General features: G+C 44.0%; 1 protein-coding gene across 6 annotated transcripts in view; it reads left to right on the top strand.

The window, feature by feature from the left end:
• The first annotated feature begins 4704 nt into the window (after positions 1-4704).
• The window catches only part of LOC125543891 (ARM repeat superfamily protein), a 28253-nt gene continuing 7407 nt past the window's right edge, over positions 4705-25550 (top strand). For 3 of the 6 annotated variants that reach the window (XR_007299007.2, XR_007299008.2, XR_015618834.1), the window contains exons 1-20: positions 4705-5132; positions 5534-5635; positions 8740-8883; positions 8961-9041; positions 9129-9198; positions 9269-9339; positions 9428-9591; positions 9672-9743; positions 9837-10074; positions 10297-10359; positions 10443-10718; positions 18832-18945; positions 19057-19183; positions 19257-19426; positions 19679-19783; positions 21423-21526; positions 21622-21922; positions 22214-22446; positions 22692-23192; positions 23302-23596. Coding sequence is in view for 3 of the 6 variants with exons in the window: in XM_087547006.1 (XP_087403132.1) it covers positions 5025-5132; positions 5534-5635; positions 8740-8883; positions 8961-9041; positions 9129-9198; positions 9269-9339; positions 9428-9591; positions 9672-9743; positions 9837-10074; positions 10297-10359; positions 10443-10718; positions 18832-18945; positions 19057-19183; positions 19257-19426; positions 19679-19783; positions 21423-21526; positions 21622-21922; positions 22214-22446; positions 22692-23192; positions 23302-23596 (3339 nt within the window). In the remaining 3 variants the exon portion in view is untranslated. The remainder of the gene's footprint in view (positions 5133-5533; positions 5636-8739; positions 8884-8960; positions 9042-9128; positions 9199-9268; positions 9340-9427; positions 9592-9671; positions 9744-9836; positions 10075-10296; positions 10360-10442; positions 10719-18831; positions 18946-19056; positions 19184-19256; positions 19427-19678; positions 19784-21422; positions 21527-21621; positions 21923-22213; positions 22447-22691; positions 23193-23301; positions 23597-25550) is intronic. The other 3 variants (XM_087547006.1, XM_048707388.2, XM_048707387.2) reach the window with 3 other exon arrangements.

Genomic DNA, 25550 nt, shown 5'->3' with positions numbered 1-25550 from the left:
GTTCCGGTAGGGAAACATGCCCCTCTTGTGGGCGAAACGATAATCGATGTCTCTTCTCGCCTTGAACTTTGTTTTCTACATGCAACATAGAATAATAGGAGTGTCGGGCTAAACTTTGAAACTGTTCAGGGTTCGTTTGGCCATTGTATATATATTATTAATTACTAAGTTTTCTATGCATTTAATGTAGTCCATAATTCAAATTTGAACTACAACCACATGCTCCAGTGAAGCAAAATAGGTGGGAAATCGTATATGTGTCATTGGGTGCATGTTTAGGTCTCGTTTAAGGAATGAGAATGAATTACAAACTTGTCGTTGTCCTGAAATAATGAGAATCTCGGTTTTTAAATCCTAGTAAATAAAAAGTCACCAAAAAACATAAAACTTGGCATGGTTTCATGACATAGCACATATATGTCGTGGTAAAAAAAACGTCCAATTTGAGAAGAGGCGCACATATTAGTAGCCAACGAAGTCCTTTTTGAAACAAAAAGCTGACATGTTAATATCGCAAACGACTGTGTTATATTTTACCGTGTCGGAATTTAACCATACTCGGTGGCGTGCGTGCAACTGTTTGATTAGACGGGACGAGCACGAGAAGTCCGCCGTGCATCTTCGATAGGACGCGTGCGAGCAGTCCGCCGTGCTGGCTCGACGGGACGCGTGCATCCTGTCCACCTCGCAGGCTCGACGGGACACGTGCGAGCAGCAAGGCTGCCCATGCTCACTGGGAAGCGAGCTCTTTGACCTCCATGCACCAGCCGCCGTCCGCCTCGCTCATAACTTCTCCATTAATGGGTTAATTAAAGCATCTGGACAAAGGGTGTTTGCTTGTGATCCCATGGCAGCATTTGCTTTGTTCGTGTTTTCAACTAGTATTTCGCCCTAATTTAAATTGCCACATAGGGCAACGGATAATACGACCACAAATAAAATGGCAACAGATAATACGATGACAAATTTACAATGGCGCACGTAATAATTGTTTTACATATTCCGGATAATTTAAAATGCCACATGCGGCAAAGCCCGGAAGACACAGGGGCAAGAGAAGAAGGAAATTGCAGACAACGATCTGGGTCGCTACTGTCTCTACTCGTCAATGGATCGCAGGGCGGCGAAATCCCCCAGCTCCTTCTTCAATTCCTCACGACTTTGCTTGAAAGCAGCCATGGATTCCTCCACCTCTTGCTCGCGCTCGATCGGGAGCTTCCTCAAGCCACCCATCAGTTCCTCGACGATCACTTTCAGCGTCATCTCCGAGGCACTGCTCTGCTCATGCAACATCTTACAGCCGGCGGCCTCCTCCTCCTTCTCGGCACCAACTTGAGGAGCTTCGCATTGTCATCCATGAGTTGCTCGACGAGGCCGGTCGCCTTGTCCACCGAGGCATCGCTGATCTTGAGCAGCTTCATCAAGCCGTCAACCAGCTCCTGCTGCGTAGTGACGCCAGCGAGAATGTCATCGTCGCCGGCGAAGGACTTCAGGAACGCCCGCTCGTCGCGATGGCCGACACCGCGAATGTGCTTGTGAGAGCCCTCGCGTGCCCGTGAGAGCATGTTTGAGGGCTCCGCGACGCGCTCGGACATCTCTACTGCGGCTGCGGCTTCGCTACGGGACCTCTCTAGTGCTTCCGCGGCCTTGGTCTTTGCTGCCTGGTTATATGTCCACCCTAAACTCCTCCTACCGGTCATGGCGGAATGACTTGACAGAGAAACCAGTTTTGTGGGTGATGAGGAGAGGAACTGTGAAGTAATTTTCGAGTGGGTAGTTTTTATAACCCAGTGCTAAGTGTGAACACATATTAGTTTGATAGGTGTGAATAGATTTGCAATTACTTATTGCGTTGTAATCAGCCATGTGACGAGAAATAAGGTCAAAATTTATTGATGGCAGAAGGTTGACCACGTGGTTGCTCACCGTTGAGGCGGCCGTGGCGCGCTCCGCTCTGACGTCCCTGCATGCGCTCTGCTCGCCGTTGAGGCAAAGTTACAATGGCAACTGTTAATAATTGTCTTACATATTCAGGATAATTTAAAATGCCAAATGCCGCAAGGCCCAGAACACTCACGACCTACATATGCATACAATTATAATAAAATATAAGCTAAAAGGCTGAGCTAGCGGCCTTCCGATAATGGTCTTCTCGGACTCCATGATCAGCATAGCACCCTTGCGTCCGTTCACTCAGAGTGTTCCGACCCGCCTCCGCCTACGGAGCTGCTGGCGCTGGGAGGCTCTTGGGGCTACTGGGCCTTTTCCAGAAGAGCTTGACAGCGTGCAATCGTGCGCATGACAACTCTGCGGAACCACTCCATTTCCATGTCTCTAGCCTGGTAGCAAATTCCATCGATCACCTGCATCCTCAAGATATCACGTTGGCGATGTTCTACTTTGTCGGGGACGTCAACTCCGCCAAGGATGCGCTCGAGCCTGGCCACCACATCATCGGGATCGAGGTTGACACGGCCGCCACGGGCAATGATGAAGCCGTAGGCTGCCTTTATCTTGACTAAATCGCAGAGGTCCTCTGCCCATTCCTTACGGGGCATCAGGCTCTCGATGAGCACTGGTGACGGCGGCTCTTCGGGTGGGTCGTCGATCATGCCGCCGAGCAGCTCTGGATTTTTTGCACGGTGGATGGCAAACTGCTCATCACATCTCCTCTGCAATATATCGATTGTGCTCCCAAGGACTGTGACGCCGATATCGCTGCCGATGGGCCATGGTGCCTGCACCGGCCGATGAAGCTCTTGCTCCTCGACCTGCTTCGGCTCATTCTCCTCGCCGAAGATGTAACGCAGGTAGGCGTCGACGTTGAAGCTTTGGTCGTTGTCTAGCATGCTTGGAATAACTAATGGTAGATGAGTGAGGACTAGATCTTCGCAGAGTGTCGCGGCGGTGCATTGCCGCCTGGGTTATATGCAGCAAGCCGTTAGTTGGTGGCAGGAAACCGGTGAGGGAATATGCGTGGATTTTACAATTCATCCATGTGGAGCGCGGGAAGCATTCGCTAGAGCGCGGAAAGACTAAGTGGAGCGCACACACAACCTGAATACCGTATCCGGTGCCACGTGTTCTTTATCACACAAGTGTTAATATAAGGAAACATATGTGTAACTTACTAATCATGCACACGAGTACTCGTAGACGTATCGTGTGCGATACTCCTAGCCACCGCAAGCAACTAGTTTGCATTTTTCAAAGTTTTTTGTACACACAGAATCGCACACGAACTAACTGTATTAATCGTCTGTGTTGTAATTTCTCATCGCAAACGGTTCATCCGAGTCAGCTGTTTGCCACGTATCACACACATCTTATTAAGTTGAACCGTTTCTATTGCGTTCGCTAAACGAAAACAGTTCGTCCGAGTGAACCATATGCCCTATATCACACACACCTTGATCTGGCTAACCGTTTATGTCGCACTCCCTAATAGCAAACGATTTATCAGAGCGAACTGTATGCCGTATATCGCACACACATTGATATGGCTGTCCGTTTCTTTTGTTCCGCCTCATCGCAAACAGTTCGAACGGGTTAACCGTGTGGCCTGAATCGCACACGCAACTAAAATCTGAACCGTGTTTGATGCATCCTTCATCGCAAATGTTTTGCACATTTTTTACGGTTTTTGTACACCACCGTTTGCGATTATTGCATCGCACACAGTTTTTTGAAGGGTCTCTGATCATAGTGTCGCGTTAGCAGCATCCTGCAATAGTGTAAATTACATATAGAAGCACCATAGGAATGAATTAATAGCCACTGAGCCACCTTCTTCATCAAAACCCTAACTGATAGTTCACTATTATAGTGATAGAACACAACATGCTTCGAAATCCACCACTACAGGGACTACAAGCGAATCTACAGAAAACAATTACCAAATTCACAAAAGAAATACCATATAGGGTGCTTCCACGCAACAACACTATCTTCATGCCCGAAACCCACACCTTTTTGCAGAAACCCTAGACTAAATGCATAACTCAAAACCCTAGCTTACTTTCATGGTAGGAATGCCACATTGCAAGATCAAAGCAATACAAAACCATGGATCTACCTCCAAATCGCACGGATCTGTTGTACTAGCCCGTACTTGACCGGGCACATAGCAGAAAAGGAACATGGGAGAGGAGGTGCAGAGCAGAGGCCGACCCACCATAGTCTGGAGGGAAGACAACAGGCGGCCGGACTAGGTGAGCGGAGGGAGGCGGCACTGGACCGCCGAAGAGCTTCTACGAGGCAGCCATGGTTGCTGACGTCAGCAACAGCCACGCGTCCCCCGATAGAAAGAAGAATGAAGAAGGGGGGGGAAGAGTGAGGAGGATAAGCTATAGGAGTTCCCCGACATAATAAATTCAGGTACTCCCCGTGGCTATCTAGCCTGTACCGCGGGTTGATAACAAGGAAAGGCAGGGGGCTCTTTGCAAAAATGTGGACGCTGACCGACTCGAATCCGAGAAGTCCACTTGTCGAGCTTTGATTGGTTCAAGACTAAAATTACACATTGGCTGCAAGTTGTGGGACTGGTTAAGTCCATTTTGTAAGTTGTAGGACCAAACCATCATCCTTAGGACCCGATGCCTTTACCTCAAAGAAGAACACGCACACGGCACAAGACACGCGTCAAGCGCACGAACGCATCCGAGGCAAACGGGCCACACGACCGCCGCGACCCACGAGCCGACGAGGCGACGACCACCGACCTGTGTTGTCCTGCTGCGCATTCCACGCTCTGGGCCAGTTCTCTTCTTTCCGCCCTTAAACCCACGCAACGCATCTCCGGTTGCGACGAACACCGAAACCCTAGCTTGTCCTCCTCCGTCACACTCACCCACTCTCTCTCTCTACTTCCTCCCCTTAAACCCACGCAACGCATCTCCGGCCACGACGAGCACGGAAACCCTAGCACCCCCCCGGCTCCGCACGCCAATGCCTCGCCCCCGTACCCTGGTATCCACCTCCCGCTAGCCCCCCTTCGCATTCCAGAAGGAATACCCCATCCAAAGATGGCCGCGGACCCTGCCGCGGACTCCGTGGCTGCGGCGATCTCCGCTGCGATGGACTGGCGATCTTCTCCCGACGCCCGTAACGCCGCCTTCGCCTATCTCGAATCGGTCCGTGCTTAGTCCCGTCCTCCTTCTAATCCCCGTTCTTATTGGTGCTTCTGTGTCTGTACTGACGTTGGTGGTGCTGCCGTCGTGTCGTTACCCGGGCACTTAAGATTTCGAAGTTTCCTATTTTGAGCTGCTTCGAATGTTTTTGACAGAAACGCTGATGCATCCGTGCGGCTCTGTTCTGCACGTATTTGGCAGGACAAGGCCAATCCTCTGATCAAATAGTTGAATTCCCTTCCATTTCTATGCACATTTCTTCTGTTATACTATGAAAAAACTTGTAGTGGTCCATTGCTAATCTTCTGTAATACTAATAAAAAACTTGTACTGTAGTGCTCCATTGCTAAAGATGTAATGCTGTTGGGGGCCAATGGCATGACAGTGAGACTTGCCAATTGCAGGTCAAAAGTGGAGATGTCCGAGCGTTAGCGAGCACATCTTTTCTATTGGTCCGGAAGCACCAGGCTTCAGAGATCCGACTACATGGGTTTAAAATGTTGCAGGTGAACTCTGCATCTTATAAATTGCGATCTTAGTGATTGATCTTGTCCTGATTGCTTTAGAAACCCAAACTATTCGGCTGGTAAACTACATAAAAATATGCAAACAGTTGAACTTAAGGTTGTTCTTTTTTTTGCTTCTAGCCTTACAAAAATCATGCACTTCTCATCAGTCAGCATGCACTTCTATGTAACGGGGGCAATTGCATGCATATTGCAGAAGTTAGAAATGGATTATATGCAGACTTGGAAAACACACATTAATATACCGAAACATGTTAATCTATTAAAAAGTTGTAAACCCTTTCTATCTAAATTATTCTAGCGTATGTGAGTAGATTTGTTGCAAGTGATTGATGTGGTAGGTGTAAGAGGAATAGTGTGGTGCAGATTTGTCTAAGTGACTAGTGATCTCATATAATGCTGACAAGGCAAAATAGGAAAATATTTAAACGCAGAACTACCTTAAGTTGTAAATGTGAATCCATGCAGCTTTTACTACCCTTTGATGTTTTCTGATGGTGTGCTGTAAACACCTGGTTCGGTAAATATTTAATTGGTAACAGTTATTAGTGGCAAATATTCGAATGTTCTCACAATGAGGTATGCTAAATTGGTGAATTTATCACTGTAGTGCAATAATTTGGAAATGGTGTTGCTTTGAGTGTGTTCTGTTATGGTAGTAAAAATAACCAAGTGAAAAAACAACGTAGCATTTGACGTTTTTAAGAATCGGTGTTCTGTTAGTGTGTACGCTGCCTTAGAAGTTGTGTATTGATTTGAGACATCAGAATTCTTTGATTAATAATCTAGGAAAGAACTTGACTCAATAGTTTACTTCCAGATATTATTTTATATTTCTGTGCTTGCTGGCATGCATCGTAACCAATGTTCAGGATATTGGTAACTGGTACCATATCGGTCAGGTGCTGAGTAGGGATTAATCGGCGAATTGGCCATTTAACTGAATTTATCAGTAACCCATTTATCGGGAGGTTAACTAGGGCCATACCTATATATCCTAGGGTATATAGCAACATGCAGTGTAGTAAGGGCCTGTTCGGTACTTCTCCATGGCCTCAAAATCCTGAACTCCACCACCAGCTTCCCATCGCCAGCTTCTCACGAGAGCGCCGCGAAGCACAGCTTCTTTGTCGTTAGGATTGGCCTGGGCCACTAGAGAGAAAATCAGTAGGTGCTCGCTGTATGTATCGCTCGTGAAATAAGGCTCGAACCGGTACGTTCACTTGGCGGTGGCATCAACAGGTAATTTTGACCAAACTCCAACTCCTGAAGAACCTGGGAGCCCGGAATGACCAGCTCCGCGACTCCACAAAAAATGCACTGCGCTCCGCGCCAGCTTCTGTAGCTAAACTCCAGGAATTGACGCGTTCGGCTGGACTCCATGCGCGGATTCGAGGATTTGAGAAGCCAGACCACTACCGAACACGCCCTAAGTGTCTAGATATGCAATCCTAGGCCACATAGCAATAAGGAAAATTGTTGCCTTGATGTTCTGATCAAGAACAGTAGGGAGGAAACACGTTACCTATTATTTGAAGTTAGCCGCCATGGTGAAATTGGTAGACACGCTGCTCTTAGGAAGCAGTGCTCAGCATCTCGGTTCAAATCCGAGTGGCGGCATTCTCAGGCCAGTTTTGGGCTAAAAAAATGCCTAGCAGTTAATTGGCCCAGCCGATAAGTCGGCCTGACAGCTGATAAATCGGCTTGTCAGACAAATTAACTGGACCTAACTGTTAATGGCTCGAATAGCACGTTCTTGTATCGGGAGGGGTCCAAATAGCAGTTAACTGACCTATATTTGGAACAGTGATCGTAACATCTCTTCTATGAAGGCAAATCACAGTCCTCCTACTAGGCTATTAGTTCCATGCGAAATCTGGTGTGTAGCAACAGTTGGATTTTAGGTGGAGAATGAATGTTTTGACGTTCGTCCCGTCAAATAGTTAATTTCTCCTATACATGTTGGTGTCTATACATGTTGGATGTTTGGTGGTGAATGTTTGGATCTTAGGTGTGTAGTAACACTTGGATTTTAGGTGTGTTCTCCCTCCGTCCGGCTTTATGAGGCCCCTCTTATTTTTGGCTAAAGTTTGACCTATAAATTTGACTAATAAAATGTAAAATATATGCCACAAAAATTATACCGTCTGAAAGCTCTTTCAAATACAAATCCAATAATGCACTTTTTGTAGATTATACTTTATATATTTTATTAGTTATATAGATGGTCAAAGTCTCTGTCAAAATACGAGGGGCCTAATAAACCCGGATGGAGGTAGTAACACTTGTATACATGTTGGTGTCTACAGTTAAGTCCTTCTCTTCTCTTTTGTGTGCGCGCACGAGCCACGAGGAAGGTCATAGCTACTCGTCCCTATTGGTGCCTTGCTTTAGATTATTGATGAGGCAACTTTTAACAGAAACCATGCCAGGTCAAATGTGAATGCTTTGAGATCTCACGGTGGACATGTATTGGAAACAATTAGGATGAAACCCAAAGATCTAACCATGTATGTATTGTTGAGTGTGATATGGTCTAGGAGAGTGGGGTAACCAGAAGCTGTGTGCCTAGCCCTATATAATTTTATAATCCAGTTACACTGGCCCTAAATGATTTTTTTTATGTAGCTGAAAGCTCAAACTAGGGAAAATTTTCAGCCTGGGGCTTTTCTAGGATAATGAACCGGTATATGATGCCCAGTTGAGATTTATATCTATATAAAATATGAACGTCATTTTTTTCTCCTGCACATGCATATGTGCTCACAGCACATATGTTGCATCGTGGGGCATGGCAACAAGTTGTTGTCCCAACTCACAATGTTATCTTATCTTAGTTATGGTGTCAGGCTAGGAGCTTTTTGTAGAGGAAAACCGTGTGTATGATCAACTTAATGATACAAAGTAAATATTACTCTAAATATGACTCAAACAGGCCAACTACAACTATGGCCTGACCTCATTAGTCATTTCCATTGCAATGATTGAATTAGGGACAGTTTCCACTGCAGTTTTTTTACATAGGAAGCTGTTTGTCTCTTGCCGCTATCCTTCTCTGATGGTTATCTTGTTGATGTATACAGCACTTGGTGAGATTGAGATGGGAGGAACTCAGTGTTGCAGAACGAAATGAATTTGCTAACTTGACCATCAATTTGTTGTCAGAGGTTATTGGTCCTCATGAGGAGTGGGCTTTGAAGAGTCAAACAGCTGCATTAGTAGCAGAGGTTTTTCATGTGTTCTTTTCTCTTCACATTTGTTGTACTTCAGTTACTATATCTTAGCAATTATCTTATCTCTGTAGGTAGTTAGAAGAGAGGGGGTTACATTGTTAAATACATTACTTCCCTCTATTGTTTCTCTGTCTAACACTGGCCCTGTTGAGGTATGTTTCTCACAGTACTGCAGCAAAAGATCTGTGCTTTGATCACCCCATTTTGGATCTTGTAACTGTATTGTCTATAACTGGTAGGCTGAGCTAGGTTCTATGATTCTAAGGTGGCTTCCAGAGGATATCACTGTTCACAACGAGGATTTAGAAGGTCAGTTTTGTTTTTTGCAGTTTCTCTGCCGTCATTTTACTTATTATAAATTGCCACTTACATTCAACAGGTGATAAACGACGAGCACTGTTGCGTGGCCTTACCGAGGCACTGCCACAAATTCTACCTCTGTTATATTCTGTAAGTTTGTCTTCACTTTGTCTAGCAAATTTGGGGCACCATGTACAGGACATGCTAACTTAAGAATCTTCTGATATCTCTTCTGTAGCTAGTTGAGAAACATTTTGTAGCCGCTTTAAGCGAGCACACGAGGCAGCAAATGGAGTTGGCTAAACATCATGTAGGGACAGTAACAGCTGTTCTAAATGCCATCAATGCATACGCTGAATGGGCTCCTGTAACAGATCTTGCCAAATATGGTTTAATTCATGGGTCTGTTGGCTTGAATATCTGATTCTCAAGGTTTCACTATGTTCTATCTCATTTATCTCAAGTGCCTTCCTATTTTGCAGATGTGGGTCCTTGCTTTCTTACAGTGATTTTCGCCTCCTTGCTTGCGAGTTCTTTAAAATAGTTTGTCACAGGTATAGTAACACTGATGCATTCATAACTAAAAGCTTGTTCTATGGGTGCCTTTTCTGACATGTTCTTTGCTTGTGCAATGCAACCTAGCTCAGAAAACGACCTGCAGATGTTGCAGTTTGCGAGTATGATGCAGCAATGAGCAACATTTTCCAGGTGTTGATGAACATCTCCCAAGAATTTTTAACCAAATCTAGGATGCAGCCCATGGCTATTGATGAAAGTGAATACGAGTTTGGAGTTTGTATTTGCGAGACAGTAGTTGCTCTAGGTTCTTCTAACATGCAGTGCATACTGGTTGATGGAGCTAGAACTTCACACTTCCTACAACAAGTGAGCATTTCCAAATACACCTCTCCAAATGATTAGTTCTACGTAGCATCTTACCTTCTAATTTTGTCCAAGTGCTAGCTGACTTGTCACCAGATGACTAGTTGGATATTGTATTGAGTTTGTGCATGTCTTCAATACTCATCAACACGAAGATCTCTACATGTTACCAGTTGGTTCTTGCTGTTCACTTTCTTGTGTTTAATTTGTTTTTGTTCCAAACAGATGCTGGAATATTACCAACATTACAGGATTGCACTCCATTTCCAATCTTTGTTGTTTTGGCTGGTATGCATCTGGTCTCTTGTGTAGTTCAAACGCGTGCCAGGTTGTTCTTTAACTCTGAAGAAGTTAACACAAAATTTATGTAGGTGGCATTGAGGGAACCATCGAAAGCTAAGTCTGTTGCTCGTGTTTCTGGTGATACCTCTCCTGCTGGAAATTTTGGTTCTGTTGGTGTCAGTTCAACTGAAAAGGAGAAAAAAGGGGTGTCATTATTTATTACCGATGAAATATACAGTACACTATTGGACGTTTCTTTCAAAAGAATGCTTAAGAAAAGTGCGAATTCATCTTCAAGTCTGTTGGAACTATGGAATGAAGAGCTTGAGGGGAAGAGTGACTTCAGCAACTATCGTACCAAATTGGTATGTCTTGTTTTTTCTTGGCATCTATATGTGATGAGGAACACTAGATGTGAAGAAAGAAAACACATGCCAGATCTGTTTGGCTACTTCTAGATGCTTCCACTCTAGTGTAGTATTTCTTTCCTTTTCTTTTCTATCCTACCTACTGTTTTCTAGTCTTCTAGTTGTGAGTAGCTATGAGTAGAATGGTGAAACTTACATAATGTTTTCTAGAGTATTCCAGCTATAAGTAGAAGTATGTGAAGGCTTCCTAAAGCCCTATAAATAGAGGTCCTCACCTCTACTTTGTACCCAGACTATGTACCCCTACCTATAATAGAACTTGTTCTTATCTAAGATTTTGGAGTAGATCTTGTGCCCTAGGAGTTCTGGATTGAACTCTTGCTGCCCTATCAGCCTACATTCGCCTCTAGAGCGATATCTAGCGCAGCACGTTGAAGCTGTTCCTTCAACACTTGTGTTGTACACATTGTAGCAGCAAGGTGGAGTTGCTCCTTCACAACCTTTGTGCTGCTTCAGGTGGTATCAGAGCCTCGTTGACCCATAATCGTTCTTGCTGTCCTCTTCGAGAGCAAGTTGCAGCAAGCAATGGAGCAATTGGAGAAGAGGATGGATGCTGCTGAACAACAAATCAAAGAGTTGCGTGAAGATCTTAATAGGAGATTTGACCAGCTGGTTGAGATGATAAGAAAGGGTGTCCCCCCTGCTACCAATGAAGGAGATTCATCGAAAGAAGAGGAAGATGTTCATCAAGGAAGAATGAGAGGTAATCTTGGAGCAAGACCACCACAACAACATGTTGTTCAACGTGCTTCAAGAAGCCAATTTATGATGAAGCTTCTGAAGGTGAAGAATATGATGATGCCCTTGAGGAACCAAATCTCTACGCATATCGGAGAGCACCCAACCCTACATATGCAAGAGATACATACAAGGTGAAAGCTGAGATCTCAAGTTTTAATGGAAATGTTGACATTGAAGGGTGCCTGGATTGGTTATATGAAGTAGAGACTTTCTTTGAGGTCATGGAGGTTCCAGAAGATCGTAGAGTTCCTTTGGTCGCATACAAGCTGAAAGGAGGAGCCGGTGCATGGTGGCATCGTGTTCAAGAGGAGCGCAGGCTGAGAGGAGAACCTCGTGTTAGAACTTGGCGACAAATGAAAGGCCTCTTGAAAGGGAGATTTTTGCCCTCTGATTATGACCAGATCCTATTTATCCAATTTCAAAATTGTGCTCAAGGAAATAGGACTGTTTCAGATTACACGGAGGAGTTTCTAAGGCTACAAGTGAGGTGCAACCTTGCTGAAATTGAAGGGCAACAAGTTGCAAGGTACATCAATGGTCTTAATGATGCTATTCAAGATCGATTGATGCTGCAACAAATCTGGTCCTTTGATCAAGCACAAGCTCTAGCCTTAAAGGCCGAGAGGTTTGTGAGGATGAGAAAGACAACTAAGGCTCCATATCCTCCATATCCTCATACCGAAGGCTCATCTAGGAGCCAACCTAATAGAGTGGAAGAAAAGGCCACTCCACCAAAGACAAAACAGCCCATCCTGAAACAAACTAGAGGCAAGGGTAAGGCAAATGAAGGCCCAAAGTGCTATAAATGTGGTAAAGAGGGATACATATCCATCGGTTGCCCACTAAGGAAATTTGTTGACACGAGTATCCATGATAGTGAAAGCGATGAGGAAGAATACGAATCTGAAGATGTAGACGGACAAGAGGTTTGTCAAGAAGAAGGTGAAGAGGTGGTATGTGTGATCCTGCGTGCCTATGCTCCACACCACAACTCGATGACACACAAAGGAAGAAAATATTTGAGAGCAAATGCACGGTGAATGGCAAGGTATGCAAACTAGTGATTGATAGTTGCAGCTGCGAGAATCTTATCTCCCAGAAGTTGGTGGACCATTTAAAGCTTGAAACCCATGGTCATCCAAATCCCTACACTATTGGATGGATCAAGAAAGGAGTGAATATGAGGATCACCAAACAATGCAACCTGCCACTTTCTTTGGGTAAGCATTATCGCTCAAATGTGTTGTGTGACGTGGTTGACATGGATGCCAGCCATGTTCTTCTTGGGAGGCCTTGGCAATTTGATGTGGATACTACACACAAGGGCAAGGAAAATTCTTACTCTTTCATTTGGAACAAGAGAAAGATCATTATCTTACCAAACAAAACCGAAGGTAATACCTCTAAGAAGGAGGGGAAAACTATGTTAACTATCTCCCATACCTCCCATGAGTTTATGGAAGACTTGAAGGAGGCAGATTTGTGTGCTGCACTTGTTGTAAAGGGAGAAGAGCACCTGACTGTTGAAATTCCAGCAAAGGTACGTGGTTTATTGGCAGAATTTCAGAACATACTTGGGGAGCCACATGGCTTGCCACCGATGAGAGGAATTCAACATATAATTGACTTAATTCCGGGAGCAAGTCTTCCTAATCTTCCACACTATCGAATGAGCCCAAAAGAGCATGATATATTGAAGGAGAAAATGGAGGAATTGTTGCAAAGGGGGCACATTCGAGAAAGTATTAGCCCATGTGCTGTACCAGCCCTACTCGCGCCAAAGAAAGGATCTTGGCGCATGTGTACGGACAGTAGAGCCGTTAACAAGATCACCGTAAGGTATAGATTTCCTATTCCTCGTCTGGATGATATGTTGGATCAACTTAGTGGAGCAGGAGCGTTCACAAAGCTAGATTTAAGAAGTGGATATCATCAAATCCGTATAAGACCCGGGGATGAATGGAAGACCGCCTTCAAGACAAAGGAAGGGTTGTTTGAATGGCTAGTCATGCCATTTGGACTCTCAAATGCACCAAGTACCTTTATGCACTTAATGAACCAAGTCCGTAGACCCTTCTTATCCCACTTTCTTGTGGTCTATTTCGATGACATCTTGATCTATAGCAAGGATGAGGATGAACACTTTGATCACATTCGGAAGCTGCTAGAAGTACTAAGGGAAAATGAGCTCTACGTCAACTTGGAGAAATGTGTTTTCCTGCAAACACAACTTCTTTTCCTAGGATTCGTCATAACATGTGACGGCATTCGTGTTGATGATTCTAAGGTTGAAGCAATCCGAGAATGGCCAACTCCTAAGACCATTTTTGAGGTAAGAAGCTTTCATGGCCTTGCAACTTTCTATAGGCGATTTGTGAAGAATTTCAGCACTATCATGGCACCAATTACCGAGTGTTTGAAGAAAGGAAGGTTCCAATGGGCAGAAGCAGCTGAAGCTAGCTTCAATGAGATTAAATAAAAGCTATCACAAGCTCCTGTCTTGGTACTACCTGATTTCAACAAGACTTTTGAGTTGGAGTGTGATGCAAGTGGAGTAGGCATTGGAGCTGTCCTATCTCAAGAAAGGAAGCCCATTGCTTTCTTTAGTGAGAAGTTAAGTGAAGCTAGACAGAAATGAAGTAACCTATCAGCAAGAATTATACGCCGTTTTCAGAGCGTTGAAAACTTGGGAAGTCTATTTGCTGCCTAAAGAGTTCATTGTTTATAGCGACCATCAATCCTTGAAGCATTTTAGAAATCAAAAGCATGTTGACCGCATGCTAGCAAGATGGGCAGCATATCTGGAGAGGTTTAACTATCTCATCGTGCATAAATCTGGAATAACTAACAAAGTGGCCGATGCTTTGAGTCGTTGTGCATGCCTCTTGACTTCTTTTGAACTGAACTTTCGGGCATGGATCAAATAAAGGAGTTGTATGAGGGTGACGAAGACTTTGGCCATGTTTGGGTAAAGCACGCAAGGGGCCAACCATTAGGTGATGACTATTTGATGCAAGATGGATATTTCTTCAAAAATGATCGTTTGTGCATTCCAAGAAGTTCTCTACGTGACAAGTTGGTTAGAGAGCTCCATTCAAGTGATCTTAGTGGCCATGTTGGACGGGACAAGACTATCGCTAACCTAGAAGCTCGCTACTTTTGGCCAGAACTAAAGAGAGATGCTGGAAAGTTTGTTCAACGGTGCCCAATATGTCAAGCCTGCAAAGGCCAAGTCCAGAACACAGGGTTATACATGCCTTTGCCTGTTCCTGTTGCTCCATGGGAGGACATCTCTATGGACTTCGTCTTGGGCTTGCCAAGAACAAGACCAGGAAGTGATGCTGTATTTGTGGTCGTGGATAGATTCTCTAAGGGTGTGTTTGCTTTGTGTCATGGGGTGGAATGTAACGGGTCTAACCCGTCCCTGACCTTTGTTCTAGTGTTTGGTAGTCAAGTGGAACCGGAACTCATCCGTTCCCCGAAAGCGAATATACCCCTGATATCCGGAATTGAGTGGTACCGCCGAATCGGTGGAATTACATGGAACCGAGCCTCTCCCTCTTTCCTCGGCTGCTCCTCTTCTTCCATTGACACTACCGGCTGCTCCTCTCCCTTGTCTCCTCAATCGGCTGCCGGGTGGTCGTCTTGAAGCCGGCTAGCAGCGGCTGCAGCGGTTGCGCGACTCACGGCCGGGGATACGGGCGGCGGCGTTCAGTGCTCAGCCGGTAGCCTGAGACGCGGGCGACGGCGGCCTACATTGGTGGCACCGGCGGGCGCGCGACTCATGGCCGGTAAGATGGTCGGCGGCGGCCGGAGAGGCGGGTGACGGCGGGCGGCTCAGGTCGCAGCGGCGGCAGAAGGTACGATCCCTGGCGGAGCAACGGCGGCGGCGAGCAGAAAATAGGCATCCCATCCCCGTCCCTCTCCTGGGCTAGCAGCGGTGCGCGAGAACGGGATAGCAGCAGCATGCATCAGTGGGAGGCAGGGCGTGCAACAGCAGCAGATCTCCTGGGCTAGCAGCGACGCGTCATGAAGCAGATAACAGCAGGGTCAGCAGCTTGTTTGATGGTAGATCTATGTTCTCTTTATTCAGATTTGTGACAAATTTTGTTGTCTACTTTCAGAAAATTTGTTGTGACTACAAAATTTACATAAAAAGCGGGTTATATGATGATGATAAATCATTGTCGCTGATAACTATTTTTGCTTGTGAGTGAATTTATGAATAATCTATACTACAAATACAATTCTAATATTATTGCACATTTGTATAGTTTGCTGTTAAACATAAAAAAGTTATAATTGTTCAAATGGATGTGAGAATAATCTCACAAATGGTGAAGAACCAAATCCATTCCACTTCATCTCTTCAACCAAACCCTTAAATGTAACCGTTCCATTCCACCTATTGTGCTCAACCAAACACAGGAACGGAACCGACCCATTCCGATGGAATGGAATCATGACATTCCATTCCACTTCGTTCTCAAACCAAACACACCCTAAGATGGCTCATTTCATCCCATGCCGCAAGACAACGGATGCTCATTATGTGGCAAACCTATTCTTTCGAGAAGTGGTCAGACTTCATGGAGTTCCAAGGTCCATTGTCTCAGACCGTGATAGCAAGTTTCTTGCTGCATTTTGGCTCACTTTGTGGAAGCATTTCAACACTGAATTGAAATTTTCTAGCACTGCTCATCCACAAATAGATGGACAAACGGAAGTGGTGAACACGTTTTTGGGTAATCTGATCCGTTGCATTTGTGGAGAAAGAAAGGGACAATGGGATTTGGCTTTATCTCTTGCAGAGTTCTCCTACAATAACTCCAAGCATAGATCCACAGGAAGGAGCCCTTTTCCCATTGTCTACACTAAAGTTCCAACACATGTGGTCGACCTGGTGAAGCTGTCATCAAGGGGAAACTCAAAATCAGCATTGTCCTTTGCTGATAATTACATCGAGTTATTTGAAGAGATTCGCGGCGCTTTGGAAGCACAAAATCAGAAATATAAACAACTTGCTGATTGCAAAAAGAGGCCAAAATCATTCCAAGTCGGTGATAAGGTGATGGTCTACCTCCGAAAAGAGAGGCTGCCTTTAGGTGTTAAAGGGAAACTTAGGCAGCGAAGGTATGGGCCCTTCTCTATCGTGAGGAAGATAAATGATAATGCTTATGTGATAGATCTTCCAAGTGACATGGGTATCTCCAACATTTTCAATGTTGCGGACTTGACTCTCTACCACCCGGAAGAAGCGCTCTATGAAGATAACTCGAGGGCGAGTTCCAAACAACCAGGGGAGAATGATGAGGAACACTAGATGAGAAGAAAGAAAACACATGCCAGATCTGTTTGGCTACTTCTAGATGCTTCCACTCTAGTGTAGTATTTCTTTCCTTTTCTTTTCTATCCTACCTACTGTTTTCTAGAGTCTTCTAGTTGTGAGTAGCTATGAGTAGAATGGTGAAACTTACATAATGTTTTCTAGAGTATTCCAGCTATAAGTAGAAGCATGTGAAGGCTTCCCAAAGCCCTATAAATAGAGGTCCTCACCTCTACTTTGTACCCAGACTATGTACCCCTACCTATAATAGAACTTGTTGTTCTTATCTAAGATCTTGGAGTAGATCTTGTGCCCTAGGAGTTCTGATTGAACTCTTGCTGCCCTATCAGCCTACATTTGCCTCTAGAGCGATATCTAGCGCAGCACGTTGAAGCTGTTCCTTCAACACTTGTGCTGTACACATTGTAGCAGCAAGGTGGAGTTGCTCCTTCACAACCTTTGTGCTGCTTCAATATGGCCCTTGCCCCTTGCCGTCAACGATTTTCAGTATTGATTTTCAGTATTTGCCTTCACCATATTTGTTCAGACAATTAGTGAAAATCAAATAAAACTTTTCTGTGTCAAATGTTAGTATAACTGTCTACTGAAACACATTCACCTGGTTTACACTTATGTATGTCCATTAACCTCAGTGAAGGAGATTGTGGAGTCCACGGCATCACCGCCAGTCGATACGCCTGTGATTGTAACATCTATCCTCTGGGTAGAGGATGTCATGGCCTCATGGGTGTCCAGTACTGTTGCTTGCACGTCGTTTTTTCCTCTTCTCCACCTGCCATTCTCTCCCTCTACCCGCTCAACCACTGGCTCGTTTGCCACCATATTGCCGCCACCAGCCAAGCCATGGCACACCACCTCCTGTTTCCTTTATCTGATATCTTTCCAAACCCTAGATGAAACTCATGCTCGACTGTGGCGGAACTGCCTTGCTTCTTCCCTGGCGCCGTTAATGCCCCTTGCTCTGTTGCGCTGCGGTATCACCTTCCAATAGATGCTCGCGTGCTCGTAACATCAATGTCCACACATGACTTCAGTTCGCTGGGTAGAGGATGCTATGGCCTTGTGGATGTCCAGTACTGTTGCTCGCACGTTGTGTTTTCCTCTTCTTCTCGACCTGTCATATCCTCCTACTTGTTCAACCGCTGGCTCGTCTGCCACCATGTTTCCACGGCACACCACCTTTCCTGTTTCTTTTATCTGGTTTCTTTCCTAACCCTAGACACAGCTGCCTTGCTTCTTCTCTGGTGCTATTAATGGCCCCCTACATATGCCTCCTTTTGATTTGTTGCACCATAATTTTTGACCTCTGCCCTTTTGTGGGCTATTCGAAGCTAAAAAAAATTACCAGGTGAAACCAAAGTTTTCTGTTTGAGAGCTGAATTTTGAATTGAAAATTCCGTAACCTAAAAGTCATTATTTTAGTTAAAATGCTGAATTACCGCAATTTATAGTTGACTTGCTCGAGTTCAATGTCAAAATTTTATCTGGATGAAATCAATTCCTTTTTCCTTTATGTTAAAAAAGTGCAGAATTTCCACAGTTGCAAATTGATCTGTTTATTTTGAATGAGCAAATTTCTTCCATGTTAAAGATGGAGCTCAGGAATCAGAAATTGTGTTTTCATAAAATGAATGATGGGTGGCGTGGTAGTATCTTCTCATCGAGACACTTAACAGAAGGTCATGGGTTCCATAGGATGCCTATTAAAAAGACATGATTATTAATTGTTATCAGCTATACCTTGTACATATGCCAAGGCAAGGCATGCTAGTTGTAATCATTTACCTTCGAGCATATCATATTCATTTGCCTACTGCCTTGTTATCGTTTTTCATCCTTTCAGCTTAGCCTTGTAATTTGTGGTAACAGCAATATATTTGCCACAAGTCTACTTACTGTATGTTCTGATAAAACCTGCATATGATGCTTTTTACTAAACACGTATTTTGATTCTTCCTGCAGCTGGATCTCATAAGAGTTATTGCTTCTCAAAGGCCTGTTATTGCTGCAGCAAACATTGTACAGAGAATAAATGTTGTTTCTGGAGATGCTAATCAAACAACAAAATCCCCCCAGGTCGAATACCTGCATACATTTACCATTTCAACTCAATGATTTGTCTTTTGCCACTTTATCTCAAAGAAAGTAACCTTCTAGTTCATGTTTTTATCTAATTATCTGTTTCAGGATCTTGACGCTATGGTAGGTGCCCAGCTGGGTCTTGAAACAGTTGTTAGTGCCATATTTGATGGCTCGGGTGATTATGCAAAGACTGACCATGAGGCAAAATTCCAAATTCACAGGACTTTTGAAGGTTTGATCTGTGTTTTATGGCTGATTTATTGTTGGTTCTACAGCCCTCTTACTTTCTTCTGCTTGTGAACCAGGCTTACTTCAGCAGCTTCTTTCTTTGAAGTGGACAGAACCTAGCCTCATAGTTATTCATGGTCATTATTTGGATTCTCTGGGTCTGTACTTGAGACATTATCCAGATGTAGTTGCTAGTGTTGTGAACAAGCTTTTTGAACTATTGACATCTCTCCCGATTACAATTCAGGTACTTTGTCATTTTCGTCATGGCAGTGAAATAAAATGAACTACCCTGATGTTGTTATTCGGTGAGGATGTTATGCTGGATGTAAATCCTTCACCCAGTTCAATCGTAATATGCTGATGCTATATTGAGCTCAACAATTATCTCCACGTGCGACCATTTCATGCATTTTATCTCCCTTCTGTTGTTCATTCTATTTAAATTGTTTTGGTACAATTCTATGTTTTAATTCTAGTTTTGTGTCATTTGTTGTAGCAACAGGGTCCATCAAATAATTCCCGGCAAGCTAGGTTACAGATTTGCTCATCATTCATTCGCATATCAAGAGCTGCTGATAAAGCACTTCTGCCTCATATGAAGGTTAGGCTCTGTTCACAATTGATTCTGTCACTCCCTCCGTTCGAAATTAATTGAAGTTGTACTTTTGTCATAAGTCAAACTTATTTATGTCTAACCAAGCCTATAGGAAAATATATCAAAATATAGCATATAGAACATTCATTAGATTCTTTAGCGTCCTTGCCGTGATTATCCAGCAGATCAGGGACTAGGGGAAGGATTTGAACCTGGGGAAGAACAGAGAAGAGAGACGAGGCAATGATTCTCATTTGTCATTTCATTAGGTACCGAGTCATCTCTTCTTAGTACATTTTATAGTGCCATCTTTACAGGGCCATGGGCCTCAATGGCTATCACAAAAAGTCCACTATCCAGCACACACCCAAGCCTATACTCCAACTTCAAATGCACGCAAGCTCCTGCTGGGCCAGCTAATCTGCCACATCCTTTAGCTTGTACTTACCTGACAGTGCTGCTGCTAGCGCTAGCATGGCGGTACTGACTGATTCTCTATTAACATATGTTTTCGTAATATATATGTAGATTTTAGTACATTTTTCTATAGAGTTGGTCAAACTTTAACTTGTCTGACTCAGGACAAAGCTAGAACTTCAACTAATTTGGAACGGAAGGAGTACCATTTGATCTTACATGAAGGTCTGCACTACACAGCATTGTTTTTAAGGTGACCCGCCTTAGATGCTTCGGTGACGCTTAGGCGGCAAGGACCCTGGCAAGCGCAAGCTAAGCCTTGCAATTATGACACCTAGGCATCAGGACGGCGGGTGCTCGCCTTAGGTTACCGCGGCCTTAAAAACATTTGTACGCAGACTATTTTTGTGAGGCTATGGCAGATTATATCTATTTGCGAATCTACGACAGGGTACTTACAGTACCATCTTGAAGTTGTTAATTGCACTTGTGTTGTTTGGATTAAAGTTATCTTTTGTGGATAAGCCAGTTTGTAGAAGAAGAATAGTTGGGTTTCCATAATCTCGAAGTATATATGAGGAAAACATGCTCGCCGTGTAGGTGATTTCTGTTGATGGCCGTCCAGTTTGGTATAGTTCAGTCAATTTGTAAAGATATACCATTAAATTATAGTGGTGCGGACCTTACCTTGTGGCTGCAAGGGGAGAGGTATACATAGGGTATGATTGAAGAATAGAGTGATTCTTCTTGCTTGATTCCCTCAAAAGTTACACAGCTGACACTACCACATCCTAATTTGACCTGCTGTATTCTAATCAGGAAACATCCTGAAACATGTATTTGATACATGCTTCCTGAACTCTTCCCAAGTCATCTTCCTAATTCTGTCTCTTAACTCAAGTTCCTGATTCAGTTCGTCCACCTCCTGGACTCTCCTCTGGCTGACTCTTACCTTGATTTTCTTTATTTCTTGGACATGATTCACACATCACCGCATGCCCTGTACGTTGTACGCCTTGCTGGCCGTCTGGCAGCAATTTATAAGTCGATGAACTTTGTAGCCAGCCTTCAACTAGGTGGAAAAAAGTACGTGAACTGGATTAGAATGATCTGCATTCTAACCTATTTCGGCAGCGTCATGTATATTTGCTTTACAGAATGCAGTTCACTGTCGCATCTGTTTTCTTTCAGAAATTTGGTTGCTAAAAGTGCTTTGCCAATGATGCAGAACATTGCCGATACCATGGCTTACCTTCAAGGAGAGGGCCGCTTACTACGGGCTGAGCATGATCACCTATGTGAAGCGTTTCTTATTATGGCCTCCTCGTCTGGGTATTTCGCTGTAACACCTTTTTCACATATATTTTTGCAACTATGATAACATGATGTTGCTTCCACTAGTTTCATATATTTTAACATCTTTGTAGGATTCAACAGCAACAGGAAGTCCTGGCCTGGTTACTTGAACCTCTTAACAAAACATGGACCCAAGTGGAATGGCAAACTGCATACTTGTCTGACCCATCTGGCTTGACAGACATGTTCGCTGACACCCAATTTATGTGGTCAATTTATCACACGGTTACGTTCTTTGAGAAGGCACTCAAACGGAGCGGTACCAAAAGGTCTACAACAGCTCCGCAAGCAGCCATCACCACAACAACAGCAACTGGTTATCTGCATCCGATGTCTTCACATCTATCATGGATTCTGCCCCCTCTCTTAAGGGTAATTTGACACATTGTTTTTATCAGCTTAGATAATAAGGACAAGACATCAAGGATGGAAGTTTTATAACCAGGATCCTTTATTAATTCTTCTGTAGCTTATGAACTGAGTAATCTGATGACTGACTATAGTTTGGACTCAGTTTTTATTTGTCTCTTTTGTTGGATGATCTTCAGTAGTGTGGTGGCTGACTATACATGCTCTTCACCAGATTTTCATTAACTTCTCTTTAGCCATTATACATAGGCTAATCTGATACTTTCTGTTTCCCTTTTGTTGCCCAATCTTCAGCTGCTGAGATGTATACATGCACTTTGGGCTGAGCCATTTGCTCAGTCGCTGACAGGAGAAATCAAAGCGGCCAAAAGCATGACTATCTCGGAGCAGGCCAGTCTGCTGGGAGAGACAAGTAAACCTACCAAGGGCCAGGTTGCACCTGCTGATGGATTACTGGATGTTCAAAGGGAGGGAGAGTCTAAGGAAAATAACATAAGAAACTGGTTACGAGGCGTCCGTGACAGTGGGTAAGGATTCTTAATTCGAGTACTGCAAATATTCACTTTGTATTTTTGAAGTTCTGTTGATTCCCCGTTCAATCTTAAAGAGCATTATTGGTACCATCTATATTGTTCATCAATTTGATGTTCTGATAATCCTTGATGACTCGAGAACAGTCGAGCTACGCTTACCAGAAATTTTCATATTGCATGTTAAATAGCCATTGCTCCTGTAATCCATCTTTGACCCAAGTGAGAATACCATACTACAGGTACAATCTTATAGGATTAGCAGCTACTCTTGGTGAGGCATTTTTCCGATGCATAGATGGTTCCTCTGTCATCCTTGCTCTTATGGAGAATGTGCAAGTTATGGAGTTTCGTCATTTGCGCCAACTCATGCACCTTGCTGTTGTTCCTTTGGTTAAATATTGCCCTGCTGAACTATGGCAGATATGGACAGCGAACCTTTTGCAGCCAATATTTGTTCATTGTCAGCAAGCTCTTGATTATTCATGGTCCAGTCTTCTACGCGAGGGACGAGCTAAGGTTCCTGATAGCTTCGGTAATCTTTCTGGGTCAGAACTTAAGGTTGAGGTGATGGAAGAGAAGCTGTTACGAGACTTGACTCGTGAAGTTTGTTCTGTGCTTTGGGTTTTAGCATTACCTGGTTTGAACAGTGGACTTCCATCTTTGGAACAACTTGGACCTGTCAACCGGATTGATTCTTCTCTTAAAAGTCTGGAGTCATTTGCTTCCAGCTCTCTTACCGGGTACTGGGAAATTTTCTTGCCACATATATGTGTTTACCTTAGTTCTGAAATTTCATCGAGTAACATCTCAACAAATGAACAAAGACTGACTGGTACTAATCATTTGCAGATTTCTTATGCTTAATGTTGGCACTGCCCTTCCTGCTTTGAGAATAACTGTTGAAGTGTTCAGTTGGACAGATAGTGAAGCAGTGACTAAAGTAATACCCTTTTGTGGTGCATTGATTCACCTTGCCGTTGCAACAAACCGGGCTGAGCTGAGGCAGTTTGTTGGGAACGATCTATTTTCGTCTATAATACAGGGCTTATCTGTTGAGTTGAATGCCGTTGTTAGTGCAGAGCTTATTGGACTTTGTCGAGAAATATATCTTTATCTGTCAGACAAAGATTCTGCACCTAAACAGGTATTTTTTCTGAGATCATGACAGAGTATCTAGTTACTTGATGAAAATATGTGATTTGAGAATTATATCTTAGACAACTGTTTCTACCTCTCCAAGAGGTATTTAGACCCTGGAAGTGATTCTTATGCTATACATAAGATTGAGTGCTATCAAAGCTATAGCTAATTACTTGGTGTAAATAACTACGGTTTATATAACTATTGCTCTTTTTTTGGACGACTTCGCTATTTAAATCTCATGCACCAACAAGTATAACCAAAAGATCGATCGGACGGGGAAGGTTGGGCAATCCACAAATACTTTAACACCCCCTCTCTTGTGTCTCGATAAGGCCTAAACGTGGGCATAAGGAGGATTTTTAAAATTTATTTTAATTGCGATGTTGGCCAAGTCAAATGCATCAAGGACGGAGCAGACCAACTCCTGGTGAAGGTCGAAGAGATTAAGCATATATGGCGGGAGTACTTCGACAAGCTGTTCAATGGGGAGAATGAGAGTTCTACCATTGAAGTGGGCGACTCCTTTGATAAGACCAGCATGTGTTCTGTGCGGCGAATCTAGGAGTCTGAGGTCAAGGAGGCTTTAAAAGGATGAAAGGAGGCAAGGCGATGGGCCCTGATTGTATACCCATTGAGGTGTGGAAAGGCCTGGGGGACATAGCGATAGTATGGCTAATCAAGCTTTTTAACCTCATTTCTTGGGCAAACAAGATGCCAGAAGAACGGAGACGGAGTATATTAGTACCAATCTTCAAGAGCAAGGGGGATGTTCAGACTTGTACTGATTACCGTGGAATTAAGCTGACGAGCCATACAACGAAGCTATGGGAGAGAGTCATTGAGCACCGTTTAAGAAGAATGACAAGTGTGACCAAAAATCAGTTTGGTTTCATGCCTGGGAGGTCGACCATGGAAGCCATTTTCTTGGTACGACAACTTATGGAGAGATACAGGGAGCAAAAGAAGGACTTGCATATGTTGTTCATTGACTTGGAGAAGGCCTATGATAAGATACCACGGAATGTCATGTGGTGGGCCTTGGAGAAACATAAAGTCCTAGCAAAGTACATTACCCTCATCAAGGACACCTCATCAAGGACATGTGTGGTAATGTTGTGACCAGTGTTTGAACAAGTGATGTTGACATTGATGATTTTCCGATTAAGACTGCATCAGGGGTCAGCTTTGAGACCTTATCTTTTTGCCTTGGTGGTGGATGAGGTCACAAGGGATATACAAGGAGATATCCCATGGTGTATGCTCTTTGCAGATGATGTGGTGCTAGTTGACGATAGTCGGACGGGGGTAAATAGGAAGTTGAGTTATGAAGACAAACCTTGGAATCGGAAGGGTTTAGGCTTTAGTAGAACTAAAACCGAGTACATGATGTGCGGTTCCAGTACTACTAGGCGCGAGGAGGAGGAGGTTAGCCTTGATGGGCATGTGGTGCCTCAGAAGGACACCTTTTGATATTTGGGGGCAATGTTGCAGAAGGATGGGGGTATTGATGAAGATGTGAACCATTGAATCAAAGCCGGTGGGATGAAGTGGCGCCAAGCTTCTGGCATTCTCTGTGACAAGAGAGTGCCACAAAAGCTAAAAGGCAAGTTCTACAGGACGGCGGTTTGACCTGGAATGTTGTATGGCGCTGAGTGTTGGCCGACTAAAAGGCGACATGTTCAACAGTTAGGTGTGGCGGAGATGCGTATGTTGAGATGGATGTGTGGCCACACGAGGAAGGATCGAGTCCGGAATGATGATATACGAGATAGAGTTGGGGTAGCACCAATTGAAGAGAAGCTTGTTCAACATCATCTGAGATGGTTTGGACATATTCAGCGCAGACCTTCAGAAGCTCCAGTGCATAGCAGACGGCTAAAGCGTGTGGAGAATGTGAAGAGAGGTCAGGGTAGACCGAATTTGACATGGGAGGAGTCCGTAAAGAGAGATCTGAA

The sequence above is a fragment of the Triticum urartu genome, chromosome 3A (genome assembly GCF_056163025.1).
Source record: "Triticum urartu cultivar PI428250 chromosome 3A, HENAU_Tu73, whole genome shotgun sequence".
Taxonomy (NCBI): Eukaryota; Viridiplantae; Streptophyta; class Magnoliopsida; order Poales; family Poaceae; genus Triticum; species Triticum urartu.
This window is presented reverse-complemented; position numbering and strand designations above follow the sequence as displayed.